Source organism: Hyperolius riggenbachi, chromosome 10 (assembly GCF_040937935.1).
Source record: "Hyperolius riggenbachi isolate aHypRig1 chromosome 10, aHypRig1.pri, whole genome shotgun sequence".
NCBI lineage: Eukaryota > Metazoa > Chordata > Amphibia > Anura > Hyperoliidae > Hyperolius > Hyperolius riggenbachi.
Genome location: NC_090655.1, coordinates 91,721,418 through 91,741,055, shown reverse-complemented (window position 1 = coordinate 91,741,055; position 19,638 = coordinate 91,721,418). Strand labels below are relative to the sequence as shown.

The window sequence follows — 19,638 nt, the reverse complement described above, 5'->3', positions numbered from 1 at the left end:
TTACACACATTTGAAGCTATATTTCTGCTTTTGATAATTCTGAACAGATTCCAGTCAAAGTTTTACTGCTAGTGAGGGTGACGCAGGGTGGGGAGGGTGACACTGTCACACTGGGTGGGAATGAGGGTGACACTTGGTGGGGAGTGTGATACACTGGGTGGGGATGTTGACACCAGGTGGGTAGGGTGCAGTGGTGCTCGGATACAATCCGTGATCACGGCGTAGCCGTGAATCACAAGCATTTTTTCACTATCCGACATCGTGATCCGAATCCGTGACTGGAAATCGATCACGGCAGTCAATCACGAATTCAGCCGTTATTCCAAGTATTCCAAGTACTTTGGGGGGGGGGGGGGGGGGGTACAGGTAAGTATTTCTGGTTAATTAAGAATAATAAAGGACTTTATTTGTGGCTGTATTTTTATTTCACTTAACCCTTTATGGAAATGGGTAAGGGGTACTTTGTACCCCTATACTAATTTCTCCTGGGAGGGGGGTGGTCATATGGGGGTCCCCTTCTTAAAGGGGACTCCCAGATGCCACTATAAACCCCCCAGGGAGTCGTCGCCCCCACCTCCTCCTGGGGCATGGGAGGTGGGGAAGAGCCCGTTGTCCATGGATTGGACAAGGGCTCCAGGGGGAGGGGAAGGCTTGGCTGCCCCTCTCCCGCGAAGGCCCCATACCATGGACCATGCGGGCTGGTATAGCTCAGGGTGCGAAGCCCCAGTCGGCCAGGGGTTCTGAATTCTGGCTATCCCAGCCTGCATGGGGGACAACGGGTTATATATGCTGGGTAGGGGGGGAACCCACGTCATTTATTTTTTTTAACTTCCCAGACGCTGAACATAAAAAAATAAAACATTTTTAAATATAGGAAAAGATTATTTTTTCCCACTATCCTTTTAACATATCCTACAAATTTGGTGTTTCTAGGATGTAAGGGGGTTTTGCTATTAACCTCTAAAGTCGGGTGGGTTTTGCTTCATTAACTAACTGTCATTTACCGAATTTAAATGTAACTGTTTTCCTTTGAAATTTTAAAATCGATTTCCTCAAAAACTAAAAGATCTATCTGAAAATCTACAGAAACTGCTGATGCTACAGTTTTAGCATACCATTTAATAATCATGAGCCCCCAAATTGCCAAATGATGCAACAATAAACCCAAAGTAGCAAATGCAGTCTCTATGACCATCAAATAACTGCAGCAACCGTTACCTCTGACACATGAATTGCAGTAACCGTTACCTCTGACAAATGAAATGCAACTACCTTTACCTCTGACACATGAAATGCAGCAGAAAAAGATAACTCTTGCTCCGCAAACGGTAAATGAGGCAAACATTATCTCATGCAGCCACAGAGTCTCACGACCGTAACACACGGCGGCCAAAAGTGGGACATAACCTGGGACACATTGCAGCCTGGGACAGCGGACCTTAACCTGGGACATCTGGTCAGGGTACTTAAAGAGACTCTGTAACATGAAAAACATCCCCTGGGGGGTACTCACCTCGGGTGGGGGAAGCCTCGGGATCCTAATGAGGCTTCCCACGCCGTCCTCTGTCCCACGGGGGTCTCGCCGCAGCCCTCCGAACAGCCGGCGACTGTGCCGACTGTCAGTTCAATATTTACCTTTGCTGGCTCCAGCGGGGGCGCTGTGGCGACTTTCGGCACGGAAATAGACGGAAATACCCGATCTCCGTCGGGTCCGCTCTACTGCGCAGGCCCCGGAAACTTGCGCCTGCGCAGTAGAGCAGACCCGACGGCGATCGGGTATTTCCGCCTACTTCGGCGCCGACAGCCATCAGAGCGCCTGCGCAGGAGCCAGGAAGGTAAATATTGCGTCACCGCTGTACGGAGGGCTACAGCGAGACCCCCGAGGGACGCAGGATGGCGTGGGAAGCCTCATTAGGATCCTGAGGCTTCCCCCACCCGAGGTGAGTACCCCCCAGGGGCCGTTTTGTCGTTACAGTTCCTCTTTAAGTCTAATGTACTACTATAATATTATATTGTGCGAGGCTGAGAGAGACCATTCCGGAATCCCACCCCCCTCTGTGAAAATGCTGGGTTTGCCCCTGCTTGTGTGCTTCATTTCCTGCAATTCCTGTATGTCTTCTTTACTAGTTTTGAAATGAAGAGAAAACAATAGGGAGGAGACATGTCTTCACATGCAATGTAAAGAAAAAAGAAAGATGCAGTTGTGTAAATCTTTCTAGAAAGTCATGTGACATAAGCCTTCCCACAGCTGACGTATCTGCCTAGAGAGTTTCAGTTTCTCACTCCTAGTCAAGAAGAAGGAGCTACATACAGAGCTGCAGATATGAATTCTGTCTGGATTTTCTGTATTCTGGTAAGTTTAAAGACTAATGACATTATTATGAGACCTACAGCAGTCCAGATCAAATCTAGAGCAAACATATGTTGCTTATATATTGACAGGGGGAACGTTTATAGCTGTTTACAGCAGCAGCTAGTAGTCACAAGGAATAGAAGGCAGCGAAGCTGACAGTGTACTCCCAGCAAAACTATTCAAAGGGAAATGACCCTATACTGCTGGCAGGAATGTGGTTGCAAGATAACTAGAGTGTACTTTTTTTTTCTTTTGCTCTGAACCTGTTTATTTCCCTGTGAAGTTGTTTTTACGTCACAGTCACATTTGTAGTTACCTCACAGATTTAACAGAATATTTTGTGATCTTGTGGCTGTGTCATGTGAATGTTGTTTGATGATGTTTATGTAGGGAACACATGATCCAACGTCCAATTGACGGGATTTGGGTGATTATTTCCGACCTGTCTGATCTTTTTCTGATCGATAAAGAGATCGATTTTACGAAGTTATAAATGGGAAATCGATCCCTTTATCAATCAGGAACAGTTTGGGCATGTACACACACTACAACTTCCCCTCAGATTACCCATCGATTGAACAGGAAATTGCATCTTGTGTTCCCAGCATAAAAGTGAGCTGCGTCATTGCGTACTTCACCACGGTGATATATTGAAATAAAAGTGACTGCAAGCAGTGCGATGAAAGTCCCTTAAGTGGTTGATTTATTTTCTAGGCCTGTGGAAAAAGTCTGTTACAGCCTTGTGTGTAGAGGAAACTGAAGAAAAAAATCTCTGTTATTAGTTTATGTTGGGTGTTTAGGAGAATATGACTCATCGTCCAAACAAACAACTGTCAGCAGATCTCCCACTAATGTCAGCCATAGACGTGAAAAGACACCCAACCACCCTTTGAGCACATTTAGATGTACATGTAAAAGAGGTGTGTGTGTTAATTTGGGTGCCAGGATTGATGTTTTTTTTTTTAATATGATTAATGCTATTCTTATAACAGAGTCTGTGATTTCTTTTCTGCTATTCACATTGTCAGTTTTTTTACATGCACACCTCTCCCCACCTTCTCATAACACTAACGTGTAATGCATTAGCACTGACCCTCTGTAATTAAGCTTAACACTAACCTCGTACCCTATCCCCTAACACTATCCCTTCTAGAACTAAGCTTAACACTAACCTCGTACCCTATTCCCTAACACTATCCCTTCTAGAACTAAGCTTAACACTAACCTCGTACCCTATTCCCTAACACTATCCCTTCTAGAACTAAGCTTCACACTAACCTCGTACCCTATTCCCTAACACTATCCCTTCTAGAACTAAGCTTAACACTAACCTCGTGCCCTATTCCCTAACACTATCCGTTCTAGAACTAAGCCTAACACTAACCTGTAACCTTATGCCCTAACATTGACCCTCTGTAACTAATTTAATACTAACCTCGCACCATATCCCCTAACATTAACCCTCTTAGAGTTAAGCCTAACACTAAACTGTAACTTTATCCCATAAAACTGACCCTCTAACTAAGCCTAACACTAACTTCTGATCCTATCCCCTAACAGTGAACCTCTGCAACTAAGCCTAACACTAAATTCTAATCCTATCCCCTAACAATGACCTTCTGTAACTAAGCCTAACACTAACTTCTGATCCTATCCCCTAACAGTGACCCTCTGTAACTAAGCCTAACACTAAATTCTAATCCTATCCCCTAACAGTGACCCTCTGTAACTAAGCCTAACACTAACTCCTAATCCTCCTATCCCCTAACAGTGACCCTCTGTAACTAAGCCTAACACTAACTTCTAATCCTATCCCCTAACAGTGACCCTCTGTAACTAAGCCTAACACTAACCTCGCACCTTATCTCCTAACATTAACCCTCCTAGAACTAAGCCTAAGACTAACCTCATACCATAACCCCTAACACTGACCCTCTGTAACTAGGCTTAACACTAACCTCATACCCTACCTGCTAACACTGACCCACTGTAACTAAGCCTAACACAAACCTCGTACCCTATCCCCTAACATTAACCTTCCTAGAATTAAGCCTAACACTAACCCTATCCCCTAACAGTGGCCCTCTGTGACTAGCCCTAACACTAACCTTTAACCCTACCCTCTTACTCTAACCCTCCTAGAACTTAGCCTAACACTAACCTCTAAACCTATCGCGTGACACCACTGGCAAACAAGTATTGGTAGCCTGCACTGCTAGTTCGATCCACACTGTCATGCTTTTGTGTCAAGCTATGCTGCTTTCTGATGCAACAAAGTAAGCTCAGATAAGCTGTTTGTATGTTGCTAACATCAAGTTTTCAAAGTACTGCAAATGTACAGTAGTTTGTGGAACTGTGTCTTGGGACGATTGGCAGTAAACTGGTGTGAAGTTTTAACCTATTGGGTGCCTGCCTGGTCTTTTCCTATTGTGTTTTTTACATTTACCTTCTCTTGAAAAGGGAGAGCTGATAACAATTGTACCGCAATTTAGGGATGTGATCGATCACCATAAATTGTAACTCGGATGTGGTGGTGTCCCCCCTCCATGCAGTAACAAGCCATCAGGAATTCATGTAAATTTGTTCCAGAGTAAAATGCACTATAAATTGCTTTTTGTCCTATGCTGCTGTCAATTACACAGATCGGACAGGTTTTGAACTAGTCTGTCTCCTCATGCAGGATTCTCAGTATGTGCTTAATTCTTCAGAAAAGCACCTTCGTGGAAGGGATCGATAAAGAGACGCCAGCTAGCCTCCCTAGTTGCTTGAACTATTTTGACTGAGCCTGTGTCTTTTGAAAAGAAAGATAATCCCGAGAATCTCCAATGAGGAGAGTGACTAGTCCAAAACCAGAACTGTCAGTGTTTTACTACCTACTGTAAGTGACAGTGACACAGGAAAAAAGTAATTTGCAGTTAATTTTCCTCTGGGACAAATGTATATTTTGTACTTATGCATACAGATGTTTTTTTTCAATTTTACAATTTGATCCTTTAAGGCCTTGTTCACATCTAAAAACGAAATCACAAACGCAAGAGTTTTGTGATTTTGTGCGCGTTTTTTTTTCAGGGCTGTAGAGTCGGAGTCGTGGAGTCGGAGTCGGGGCAATTTTGGGTGCCTGGAGTCGGGAAAAAATGCTCCGACTCCGACTCCTAATGAATTTATAACTTTGATTAAAATAGAAAATATGATAAAATGTTCTATTTCTCAGATAATAGTCATTAAAAATAATGTATATATACAGTATATATGCAGTAATAGCTGTGCTTAGTCCACAAAAATGAAATAAACCAATCAAAATTAGTTACTTGTGCTGCTCCAATAAAGCAGTCCCCGTATTTTTAAGGTCAGATATACATATCTGATTGTGACTGTATATATGATGTGTACACAGGAATCTCTTATATATACTAAATAACATCTATGCTGTAAGAATAAAGCCTGATGTGTAGCCGTGTCACTAATAGAGATGGTCAATGAGATGGAAATAATTCTGCATTGATGCTGATTTATGCAAATGTATGCACTCCCTTTGCTGATGAAAGCAAATAATTTGATATGTTGTTAAAATTTGGTTTGGTAACTACAAATTAAAGGGTACCTGAGAGTCGACTGATGAAAAGTAAAGTTTTATACATACCTGGGGCTTCCTTCAGCCCCCTTCAGGCCAATCAGTCCCTCGCTGTCCTCCACCACCTGGATCTTCTGCTATGAGTCCTGGTAATTCAGCCAGTCAGCGCAGTCCAGCCACATGCCGCTCCCACAGCCAGGAACATTCTGCACCTGCGCAATAGTGCTGCACAGGTGTAGTATGCTCCTGGTGGTGGAGTGTGTGCATGCGCACTACGCCCGACTGGCTCAAGTACCTGGACTCATAGCACAAGATCCAGGTGGTGGAGGAGGACAACGAGGGACTGATTATCCTGAAGGCGGCTGGAGGAAGCCCCAGGTATGTATAAAACTTTAATTTCATCTGTCTCAGGTTTACTTTGTTACACAGTAGTACTATACTCTACACATGCACTCCCCACAGAGCTGCAGGGAATCCACTGAGAATGTTGTGCACATTGAACACAGAGGTGTTGTCTGTCACCCATAAACCTTGTTCAGATTGTGCATGAAGAATGTGTAATAGAGGAAGAATCTCCTCATTCCCCTGCAGAGTACCTGCACATCATTCTTTTTTTTTTAACAATTCAATTTTTCGAAAAAACACGTACAAACAAGTACACGCAGGTACCCAAAAGGACAGCAATTAGATGAACTACAGTTGTATACAATATGAAATTACATGGGAAGTAAAACGTAAAGGAAGGAAAGCTGTGAGCATCTCATGCGGTATATACATATATTCAATACAGTATGACCTAAACAGGATTACATATTAAGGTCTTTGAGACATATGCAAGGATATCCAACATTATTACATTTCCTGAGTTAGTCAGAGTTGCATGAGCTATGCCAACTGTAGAGAAAGTTGAGAGGAATTAGGGAGAGAGAGAAAGAGGAGAAAGAGGGGGGGGGGGGGGGGGGGGAGAATTAAGACAGAAAAGTGAAGATAGTAGTAGCTTTAAGTTTCCAGTGCTTGCCTCTGTAACCAGAACTAGTAGACTAAGTTTGACCTAGTTCCCTAATTTGAGCAAGTAGAATACTGATTTGCTAGTGAGATCATTCCTCTGGTCCAGAGGGGAGGGCTTCCACATTGTTATACCAGGGGGCCCAAATTTTGTCAAATCTACTGGGACAGTTGCGGCTTTTATACGTTAAGCGATATAAAGGCAGGGCCTTCATGATAGTACATTTCCAGTAGTTAAAGGAGGGAGGTTTATCAGATTTCCAGGTTATTAGAATTTCCCTACGACCATAAAAACATAGGATTCTAATTAACCACTTGAGGACCCACCCTTTACCCCCCCTTAAGGACCAGCGCTGTGTTGAGTGATCTGTGCTGGGTGGGCTCTGCAGCCCCCAGCACAGATCATGTAGCAGGCAGAGAGATCAGATCACCCCCCTTTTTTCCCCACTAGGGGGATGATGTGCTGGGGGGGTCCGATCTCTCCTGCCTGCATGTGGCTGGCGGGGGGGGGGGCACCTCAAAGCCCCCCTCCGCGGCGAAATTCCCCCCTCCCTCTCCTACCTGCTCCCCCCCCCGGAGATCAGGGCTGCACAGGACGCTATCCGTCCTGTGCAACCAGTGACAGGACGTCCCCTGTCACATGGCGGCGATCCCCGGCCGCTGATTGGCCGGGGATCGCTGATCTGCCTTACGGCGCTGCTGCGCAGCAGCGCCGTACAATGTAAACAAAGCGGATTATTTCTGCTTGTGTTTACATTTAGCCTGCGAGCCGCCATCGGCGGCCCGCAGGCTATTCACGGAGCCCCCCACCGTGAATTGACAGGAAGCAGCCGCTCGCGCGAGCGGCTGCTTCCTGATTAATCAGCCTGCAGCTGGCGACGCAATACTGCGTCGCCGGTCCTGCAGCTGCCACTTTGCCGACGCGCGGTATGAGTGCGCGGTCGGCAAGTGGTTAAGTATTGGGGGTGTTTACCCGGTGGGGTATCGTCTAACAGTCCCAGCAGAAATGTCCGGGGAGAAAGTATTAGTTGTGTTTGCAGAATTTCATTAATGAAGTCATTAATTTTAGACCAAAATGAATATATATGAGGGCAGTCCCAAAACATATGGAAGAAAGTTCCAGGATTGACGTTGCACCTAGGACAATTGGGAGTATTGGAGGTAGAGATTTTGTGCATACGCACAGGAGTAAGATAAGTACGATGGAGGAATTTAAATTGTATTAATCTGTCTCTAGCAGATATCGGTACTTTAACAAAGTTTTCTAAGATTTCCTCCCAGTCCTTGTCATCCAATCCCGGAACTTCCTCGTTCCATCTGGACTGGGTGCACATCATTCTTACATGTACCCACAGTCACATTGCCTAGGGCCTGATACATGTTCTTTGTTCCGGTTTGTACCTTTTACAAGTACTCTTACCAAGGACTAGTTTTAGTCTAAGGGGAATAAATATAGTAGTCTACATATCCTTCTCACTTCAGTTGTCTTGTAAAATTCCTAAGCGTTGGCAGTTAGAGACGAATTTTCACGTTACATACTTTTAATCAACAAAATTGTAATATGCAAATTAGAGGAGTCGGAGTCGGGGAGTCGGTGGAATCCTAAACTGAGGAGTCGGAGTCGGTGGATTTTTGGACCGACTCCACAGCCCTGTTTTTTTAGCGCCTCCCAGCGCTTGCCTGCGCACTGCAGTTTTTTTAAAGTGCTTTTCTAAAGCGCTTTTTTTACTTCACTCCCTGACGCAAGTTAGGTAGTGAACTCTTTCAACCAGAAAACAATAAATACAATGAGCTTGATTCACTGAACCGTGATAACTCATATCACCTCCGTTTTCGCATGCATTTTCGCGTTTGCGCACACAAATTCGCGTTTTCGCATGAAGAATCATGTTTATGCGTGCAAGTTCGCAATTGTGCGCAAACGTCAAAAATGTGCACGAAAACGGCCCTGATATGAGTTATCATGGTTTAGTGAATCAAGCCCCATGTATTTATTCTAAAAATCGCGAACGCATTTGCTGCACAAATGATTTTGTGAGCGTTTAGTGCTCTTCCTATATCTTCCATTAGACCAAAATCGCCCCAAAAATGGTACAGACACTGCTTTACGGAGCGCAAAGCAGACTAAATGCGCTGATATAAACCTTCTTATAGAGATTCATTGCACAAGCGTTTTGTGGGCGATTTTGAAAATAGCCTGCGCTTAAAAAAGGCAGAAAATGCCCTTGATGTGAACGAGCCCTAAATGGTGGTGAATACTGTAGTGTTTCTATGAACATTCTCAAAGGACAGGCCCTCGTGGAAGTTTTTTGCATAAATGCAAAATGTAGGAGAGCTTATGTGTGTATCTAACTAGCTTTTCACCAGCCTCACTGTATTCTTCTGATGTGTCTTTGATCTCCCTCCTATACCCAAACAACTTGGTGAGGTGTATAGAATCACTTGAGTCCTGTAGGGCCCAGTTAAGCAGGCCCAGCATGTCTTCCTGTTGCCCTGTGTGCTTGTGGTGAAAATGTTCTCAGATGTTTGCTATGCGCTGTGAGTTTTCAGTGCTTTGATACGTTTTCGTTTTTGCTGAAGGGCGGATCCTGCAGTACACAAAATATACACCTTTTTATTGGAAAGTAACTACAATCGAATTATCATTCTGAATGTGAAAGTAATAAATGAAAGGGGATGTCACCCTGTTTCAATGTAGAAAGTGAAGGTAGTGCCGCGTTAACGAATGAGATAGGGACTGTAGGTTAGTTCTTAACTTGAATCCATTTGTAAGTCAGAACACTGTTCCACCTCTGTCCCCTGTGCCTCCTCTGTGCCCTCTTTTGCCCCCAGTTCCCTCTATGTAACCCATGTTACACTGTGACTTTCTGTGCCACTTCTACCCCCCCCCCCCCCCCCCCATCGTTGTCTTTCTGTACCCCATTGTTCCTCCCCTGTCTCCCTCTGTTCCTTTTTGTACCTCCACTGTGTCCCTTTGTCCCCTTTTTTGACTCCACTGCGTCCCTCTGTCTACCTTTGTGCCTCCACTGGGTCCCTCTATTCCCCTATGTGACTCTATTGTCTCCTCTAGCTCTGTCCCTCTATGTGCCACCTTGCACTCCACGAGCCCAGAGTATATTGCAGATAGAAGCTACTCACCTCCCCACCGGAGTCCAGCAATGTGCGACTGTCCTATCCGCTCACTGCTCACTCTACTTCATGTCAAGCGTAATTACGTATCATTTCCTGAATGACATGAAATTTTGGCACTAGTGTGAGCAGTGAGTGGAGAGGACTGTCGCAAATTGCTGAAATCCATTGGGGAGGTGAGAAGCTACCACCCGCTCTATACCTTGGGCTGGGGGAGTTCAGGACGGGGTCAGAAAGTGGTACAAGTGGACCCCTGAGGTGATGCGATGAGATCAGCGGATCGTTCGTATCTTGGGTAATTGTAGGCCTGGGACTCCCTGTATGAGCAGTGATATTTGTTGAATGAGAGTGCATTAAACACCAGTAAAATTGCATTGCATAGTTGGCCCATTTGAATTTCGGCAAATGGTTACACTAATCGCAAGCTCTTGTGTCAGATGAAGCTCCTCCAGAAATCGAGTTTATAACATACATAATTATTGTATTGAAATGAATGTCTGTTTTTTTTTTGCTTTTTAGGTAATAATTGAAAGTCATCTTTTTTTAACTGTGGAAACCCTTCAAGATTCGCCAGGCAAATATGTGAAGAAAAAATATGCTTTGGCACATAAGCTAGTGAAAAGACAATTGTGCAAAAATCCAGATGAATATCTCCTGAAAGATGATCACTGCTGTAAAAGTTGCCAAGCCGGTAAGTTTAACGGTGAAGTCAGTTCTTGATGTGAATGATAGTCCAGTGACAGGTTGGACAAAGCTGAGTGTTTATAACTAAATCGACAGGTTGGACAAAGCTGAGTGTTTATAACTAAATCCTGTTGGTACACACCGACTTGTGCTTAGTTTCTCAGCATTTGGTCTTCTTTTATGCTCTGGGGGTTCTTGTTATATTAAACTTTGGACGCACCATGTGCTGGCCTAGGCCTTAAAGCGGATCCGAGATGAAAAACTAACTATAACAAGTAGCTTGTCTATATATCTTATCTAAAGTTTACACAGCAAATATAGCTGCAAACAGAAAATTAGTATTTCTTCCTGTGATACAATGACAGAAGCCATGTTGTTTGTAAACATTACACAGAGGCAGGCTTATCTGTATCTTCATCACTAAGCCTGTGAAAAAAAAACCTAATCCCCCTCCTCACTCCTCCCCTCTGCCTCTGAAATCAATGGCTAGTAACACCTCCTCCTCCTCCTGCCCAGACTGAGCTCCCATGAGCCCTTGCTACTGCCAAGGCTCTCTGAAAACCTGTGGGCGTGGTTTATTTATTTTATAGGGAATTAGAGTATTAAAACAAAAACAAAACAGTATTTGACTTGAGGAATGCCCTATAAACAATAGGAAAGGAACACAATTATGCAATGAGTAAAAGTAAAAGTTCACCACGGATCCACTTTAATGTGAATTACGGCTACTCCGGTGCTCAGACAGTAGACTGACCACAAACAGTGGGTCCTTCTGATTAAGTGGTCGCTTGGCCACAATATGCTTTAAGGAGCTCCCCCCCATCAAACTGACTATTAGTTTGTATGGGTAACCACAGGTAACACCACCACTCAAATTGCAATTGATTGCTCTTAGGAAGAGTCACAGATGTCAACATCTACTCATTACATTGCACTATGCATTAGCACTAGCACCTTATGCAATCATAGTTCCTTACTATTTGTCACTTTTTATATCACTGTACTGCAGTTGAATTATCCATGACCCGGATTGTACCCCATTGAGTGCTTTTGTTAGCTTTTATTGAGGGGACTTTAGCTCTGCCTATGTGTATATGTTTAAACTTGCTATATCTGTGGTGTGGACCTTCTGGTCCCTGTATTTTTAATTGTTTGTCTCCTTTTGGCTGATTATTAATAAAGTTATATGTATTTTGATACCTTACATGAGTGGATGCTTGACTGTTCTCAGGTAATCCCTGAATATTGCAATGGTGCTGTTTGTGCATACCCGTTCTATTGCATTGCAGACAGTAGATTGGGCACCCTCAAAAAACAGCGTCATTTGGCCAACAGCAATCACTGGTAGCCGAATTACGTCTTACCCATGAGTCCATGGCGGCCTGGAGGGGGAATAGTAATTAAGGCCACCGGGACTTTAGCAGGAGCAGTGCGAGTAGTTTTTTGGCTTCACCCTGCGCTGTTTTTGCATAAATGCCTTGTTATAACCTAAATATTACAAAAATGTTAAGATTATAAAATAATAATAGTAAATCATTTATAAATAAAGTATTTATAAGTTAATTAAATTCACCAAGAAATGGTTGAAAACTCACACAAGTATAGAGTACTGCTAACAAATACAGGTATACACGGCTCAACAGATATGTGAACCGATCTTACCCACAATGGGTGGACTTTGCAAACATAGTGTTTTGTAAAAGGGTATAAGGAGTATTAAGATTCAGAAACATTGGTCTAGTGTACACAGGCTTTTGAGTTAAGTTGATGATTGTCAGTTTAACATGAGGCTGACTGCTGGCCAGCTGTTATTATAGTATGGGAAGCCAGGGCTCTCCAACTCCAGTCCTCGGGGGCCATATCCACGGCAGTGTTCAGGATGGGTCGAGAAATGGAAAAATGTGTTCTACTTGATGAACCACACATTTTCTTATTCAGTCCCATCACTTCATTTGATCTGTGCCAAAAATGTGTGAGGACCGCAGCCCTGGAGGACTGAAGGCCATATTCCTGTTTACTGCCTACATAAGCTTACTTTATTCTGGCCAATTGTAATGGAGACACCGCCGTGCGGTTTGGCAGCGGGGTGGCTGTCTCCGCGTTCAGACTGGCGGTTTCCGCACAGCAGCATGCGTCTGGTTTGTCTGAGCCTTCTAGTGCACACAGATGGAGAGCTACGCGCGCGCGCGCTGGGAGGCAGGACCTTTATGCCAGTAGGAGAGGGATCAGCTGATCAGACCGCAGTGCGTGATTGGCTGAGTGGTGCTGGGCGGCGATGAGGAGCGCTGTACTATATACACATCTTGCCTGTCAGTTGCTGGTTGTCTGCCGTTGCGAATACTTACGTGTAAGCACTCAGACCTCAGTCAGATCCCACAGTGTGTTAGAACCAGGAGGACCTGGGAATTCACAATTAGCCAGATTACTCTTGTGTTATATCTTAGACCAGTTCCGGGGTGTTGTGACCAAGGACCGTACACCCAAGCTTAGGGATACTGTGTCATTGCTGTGTTATACTTTAGACCAGTTCTAGGGTGTTGTGACCAAGGACCTCACACCCAAGCTTAGGGATACTGTGTCATTGCTGTGTTATACTTTAGACCAGTTCCGGGGTGTTGTGACCAAGGACCTCACACCCAAGCTTAGGAATACTGTGTCATTATTGTCTTATACCTCAAACTAGTTCCTGGGTGTCCAGACCAAGGACCTCACACCTCAGGCTAGGACTCTGTTCTATTTCGTCTATGACTATTTGCTCCCTCGACTTCTCTATTGCTTTCTGATTCGGTACCTCTGCATATCTGCCTACCTGTTGCCAGACCCTGCCTGTACCCGGTTACCAAATCAGTCTTCTGTCTCTGTACCTCATCTGCTCGTGTGTTGCCGACCTGGCCTGCCCGACCTTCCAGGCTGTCACTCACCCTTGAGTGCTCAGTCTATCTGTACTAGCAGTGACACCATTCCACCTAGTGTCAGCTGCACTTAGGACTCCTGCTCCTCAGAGGGCCCGGCCTGTTAGCAGCCAGTGGCCTCTTCCCCTGGAGTTTCCCTGTCTGCAGTACAGTGTACTAGATATCCCTGGTTGCCAGGTTTTCACTATTCTCTCTCACTAGGAGATAGTCTCTGCACTGCCCATGGCCACCTGCCCCTCAGGTGGTTCTTGGCCGAGCTGCCTATATCTCCCGCTTCTCGGGAGATAGCCTACAGTTACACCAAACACTTACTCTTTCTTAGGTGTCCAGAGGTTAGCCATACTTGTATTATTGGTGATTCTGCAGATCATCCATGGTCAGGTGTGCATCTGTATTGTTGATGATTCTGCAGATCATCAATAATCAGATTCTCTCTGTGTGCTGACACCAATCGTTACACCAATCAATGCCAAGCAAGCACCTTCATAGGTTAGGCGTTGGAATCACGTTATGGCATTCGCCCTGGTGGGCGAGGCATCTGGTGTGCAAGGCATGAGAGCATGCTGTGGTAATCACTTCTGCTGGATAAAGTTAGGAACACAAAAAGATGGCTTCTCTAGAAAAAAGAGAAGTTGGTGGTAACTGCAGAAACCTCTTCAATGCTGATTCAAAAATTACCGTCAATGACTGGAAAACCAAGAGAGACTGAAAAACATCAAGTCAGCGAGTGTGATGAGCTGCAGTTGTTTGATGCCTGAGCTCCTTGTCTGGAGAATACAGGACAGGAGTCCAAACCAATCCAAAGGCCATTACACTATGGTGTTGCGGTAAGCTTTTTACTGCAAGAGGTCGGTAAGTCGGAAAGCAGAAAATTTGGGCGCATGTGGCAAGTGGACAAAAAGGGCGCCGCCATTCACTCCCATAATAAATATCGTTTGATGGGCGCCGAACAGGAAAAAAGGGCGCCCAGATATTATTAACGTTTTCAAACTGAGCTTGTGATGATTTAAGTTTACAAAATGTGCCCGTGAGGAATAATGTTTACAAATATACGAAACATATCTATCATTTTTAACTAAATCGTTATTTAAAATGTTATCACTTGCTATTTGTAAAACATTATTATCCACACAATAAAGCGATCACTAAGGGGGGTCTTAGGGTTAGGCATCACCAGGGGGGGATTTAGGGTTAGGCACCACGAGGGGGGATTTAGGTTTAGGCACCACCAGGGGGAGATTTAAGGTTAGACATCACTAGGGGGGGTCTTAGGGTTAGGCACCACCAGGGGGGTCTTGGGGTTAGGCACCACCAGGGGAGATTTAGGGTTAGGCACCACCAGGGGAGATTTAGGGTTAGGCACCACCAGGGGGGTCTTAGGGTTAGGCACCACCAGGGGGTTCTTAGGGTTAGGCACCACTGGGGGTCTTAGGGTTAGGCACCACTAGGGGGTCTAGGGGTTAGGGATAGGTAGAGGGAGCAGGGACGTTCCTACCATAGAGCACAGGGGGGGGCGTGGTGCACCGGAAGACTGACAGCTAGGGGGTGTTGCCACGACCCCCCACAGCAGCAGAGCAGGAGGGAAGCAGCACTAGAAGGAGGGGCAGTGGGGACAGGGGTGGGGAGGAGGGGCCAGAACCCCCCCCCCCTCACCTGGGTCCCCTCCTTCTGCCTCTCTCCCCTCCATAGATTATCGGCAAGTTCAGGCTCGGCGGGAGGCGTGTGGAGAATGATTCACCTCACATCCGTGCCTCCTGATCAGTGGAAGCACAATGAGCAGCATTGAATGCGGAGACCTGTGACGACATGACGCTGCATTCCAGCACTTGGAACGCGGAAGTGAAGTGAGTCATTCTCTGCTAGCCTCTCGCGAGCCTGCACTTGCCGATAATCTATGGAGGGGGAGAGAGGCAGAAGGAGTGGACCCAGGTGAGGGAGGAGGGGGTTCTGGCCCCCCTCCCCGCCGCTCTCCCCACTGCCCCTCCTTCTTGCCCTACTTCCCCCTCCTGGGGCATCTATACTATACTAGCTATTCTGGGGGCAACTATACTAGCTACACTGGGGGCAACTATACCTTCTATACTGGGGGCACCTATACTAGCTATACTGGGGGCAACCATACTAGCTATACTGGGGACAACTATACTAGCTACACTGGGGGCAACTATACTTTCTATACTGGGGGCACCTATACTAGCTATACTGGGGGCAACCATACTAGCTATACTGGGGCAACTATACTAGCTATACTGGGGCAACTATACTAGCTATACTGGGGCAACTATACTAGCTATACTGGGGGCAACTATACTAGCTACACTGGGGGCAACTATACTAGCTACACTGGGGGCAACTATACTAGCTATACTGGGGGCAATTATACTAGCTACACTGTGGGCAACTATACTAGCTACACTGGGGGCACCTATACTAGCTATACTGGGGCAACTATACTAGGGGCAGCTAAACTAGCTCTACTGGGGGCAACTAAACTAGCTTCACTGGCAGAAACTATACTAGCTTCACTGGGAACAACTATACTAGCTTCAATGGGGGCAACTAAACTAGCTATATTGGAGGCAACTATACTTGCTATACTGGGAGCAACTAAACTACATACACTAGGGGCAACTATACTAGCTACACTGGGGGTAACTATACTAGGTACACTGGAGACAACTATATTGCCTATACTGGGGGCAACTATACTAGCTATACTACTGGGGCAACTATACTAGCTGCCTATAATGGGAGCAACTATGCTACTATTACTGGAGCAACTACATTACCTGTACTTGTGGCACCTATATCTGACATTACCTGACATGGTGCGCTTAGTATGCCATATTCGCTCCTTTCTTTTTTTTTTCGGGGGGGGGGGGGGGGGTGTCTTATAATGCCCGGCATCAGGTGTCAAACGCCCTAGGTACGCCACTGAGAGTAGGGTTAGGTTTAGTTGCAGCAAAATGTTAGTAATATGTTTTATTACAGTTATTACAAACGTATTTATATTTTATATTCATTGTTCTAAACAATACTTTCATTTTATTACACAAGGAACCGATACATTAAGGTTATTCACAATATCATACAATTATAACGATTATATATGTATATATTATTGTTTTTTTAACAAACGTAATTATAAGTTTCACTTTCAAAACAGGGAAGATTATCGTTTTCACAGTTTGTGATTTTATACACATTAATAAAGGTTTACAATTTGTAAAACATTGTTGTAAACTAAATACAACATAGTATTTTTATAAAAGCTATTAGCGCTTATCGTTTACACCACGTGCCCTTTTTTCCCCGACGCCCTTTATGCATGGACGCCGGTAAGTCAATACAAGTCTATGGAGGCTTTCATACTTAAAGTGAACCCTGAGGTGTCTGTGATATGGAGGCTGTGTTTATTTCCTTTTAAGCAATACCAGTTGCCTGATATCCTGCTGAGTCTCTGCCTCTAATAGTTTTTAGCCATAGACCCTGAACAAGCATGCAGCAGATAAGGTGTTTCTGACATTATATTTTAGAACTGACAAGATTAGCTGCATGCTAGTTTCTGGTGTGATTCAGACTCTACTGCAGCCAAATAGATCAGTAAGGCTGTAAGGCAACTGGTATTGTTTGAAAGGAAATAAATATGGCAGCCTCCACATCACTCTCACCTCGGGTTCACTTTAAAGAGAAGCAATGCAATGCAATGGAAGTATTCAAACTGCTGCAATCCCGTTGCAAAGTCAATAGTGTGTTACTGCATGATCTGTACCTACCGCATGTATTATGCAGTAGTGCAAGTCGATAGCAAAGCAAGTAGGTGTAACCGATGGGACAGCAGTGCGCCATGGCATGCATGCACAGACCGATGGGGATCCCGGTGACATAATTTTTGTCCAGCAGGGAGTATGTCCCTGCGTTTTCTGAAGCTGGGGACTCGGATGAACTTATCCTCAGCAGCAGAGGTGACTCTTGGTCTTCCTTTCCTGCAACTGCAATTGAGCATTATCTCTGCTCAATTGCAGTGTCTAAAGCTTAGGGCTATTTCACATATGCGCAGATTTTCTGCGTTTTAACGCAACGCTAAAGTTTGCGTTAACCAAGGTAAGATGAAAGTCCGTTTCGGTACGTTGCGGTTCCGACGCACCCGGGCGCAGTTTTTCCACCAACGCACCGGGGAGCCGGCGTTTTCCGTCGGGTTCAATGAATAGCTACCGCCGCTAATTGCGTCACACCGTAGATACCCGACGACACGACGCAGGCTATCAACGCGTGCAGGAGAACGGCTCCTGCACGCGTTGTCTGATGTGAAAGAGCCCTAAGGCCTGCGGGCTGAATGTGGCCCCCTGAGGCTTTTTTACCGGCCCCCACACACAAAATGTATTACTTATAGATGCGGTCAGCTACATCTTTAAATATTGGTGGTCCGCATATAGAATAGCAATGCGGGCACCACCCATCCACATGAAAGCCAGAAAGCAGTAATTCGCTGGTTTCCAATCAAATTCCACATCAGGTGACACTGCTGTCAATTGGACTGCAGGTTGTCACCTGGGTATGCTTACTGTCTGGCCCGCAAAGACTTCTACATCCAGGGTCAGACTGACCCAGCGGGAACTCGGGTTTTCCCCCGGTAGGCCCTGTTGCTGGTATGCCCTGCCCACTTTTTTGTTCCTGTACGTGGTGGGAGCTGGGGAGAAAAAGAGCCAAAAGGCAGCTGAGGGCTGAGGTTGCTACTTTGCTGTGCCTGTAAGCAGCATGTGTGCGCTATATGCATGTCTCACTGCTCACAGTAGTCGCAGCTCATCACGCCTCTCCACAGCTGTCTCCATCTGGGACACTTAAAAGAGAGATGGTGGCAGTATAAGCTCCGGCCCTGATAGTGGAAGCCCCGCCCCCACACAGACACAGAAGATAGGATGACTGGCTAGTGTGATCCCTGCCACTCACACACAGGAAGTGTCGTATTCTAGCCCCGTGGTTGCTCACTAAGCAGCATGTGTCTGGCAGGTGAGCACTGCCTGGAGGAAGCCCCATCTCCTGTCTAGAGGAAGCCCCACCCCCGAACAGAGGAAAGGTCGCCCCCAGCCTGGTGGAGGCTAAGGAGGGTGTGTCAGTGTCTGGCACATGGAAGACAGGCTGGAAGAAGTCTCCCAATTCAGTAAGTATCCATCTGCCTTCCCCCACTACCTACAATGAACTTCTCCCTCCCCACTAGCTTCAGTGGTTTTCTGCCTCCTCCACTAGCCCCAGTGACCTCCTCCCTCCCCCACTAGCCCCAGTGGCCCTCTGCCCCCCCCCCCCCCCCACTAGCTCCAGTTTCCTTCTCCGTCCCCCACTAGCCCCAGTGACCTCCTCCCACTCCCACTAGCTTCAGTGGCCTTCTGCTTCCCCCACTAGACCCAGTGACCCTCTGCCCCCCCCCCCCCCCTAGCTTCAGTGACCTTCGGTACCCCCATTAGCTCTAAAGAGTGTGTACATAGCATTAGGACCACTTCTTATTTTATGTACATTTGGCTATGCCTATGACCCATCCTGACCATGACCATTTTCCAGTGCATTACCAAACCCCTTTTTTAACTAACCAGCTTCCCCACCTAGTAGATCCATCACCTGCACACTACCCACATGAAATATTCCTGGAACCGTCCCTGCATAGTCATGTCACTGACTATCCTCAGAGGAGCTCACAATCTAATCCATACAGTAATCTAACGTCTATCATATTATTATTATGTACCACTTACATCTTCAACAGTACTTTACAGAATACATAGGTATGTGAGCTTCAAATTATGGGGGTGAGCGGGCCCCAGGCTGAAAATTCCCTGGTGGGCCCTCAGTGTCCCAGTCCGACTCTGTTTACATCATTTTATGTATACTCCGGCCCCCCAGCAGTCTGGAGTATGTTGACCCGGCCCTCGACCCAAAACATTTGGGGATCCCTGGTCTAAAGCATCCCAGAGGGAAAATACATGAACTTT

At 45.7% G+C, this 19,638-nt stretch overlaps 1 protein-coding gene across 1 annotated transcript in view; it reads left to right on the top strand.

The window, feature by feature from the left end:
* The first annotated feature begins 2,260 nt into the window (after positions 1–2,260).
* FAS (Fas cell surface death receptor) overlaps positions 2,261–19,638 on the top strand; it is a 73,574-nt gene continuing 56,196 nt past the window's right edge. Inside the window, exons 1-2 of the mRNA XM_068255054.1 lie at positions 2,261–2,353; positions 10,578–10,749. Coding sequence (XP_068111155.1) covers positions 2,324–2,353; positions 10,578–10,749 — 202 coding nt within the window. The 5' untranslated portion in view covers positions 2,261–2,323. The remainder of the gene's footprint in view (positions 2,354–10,577; positions 10,750–19,638) is intronic.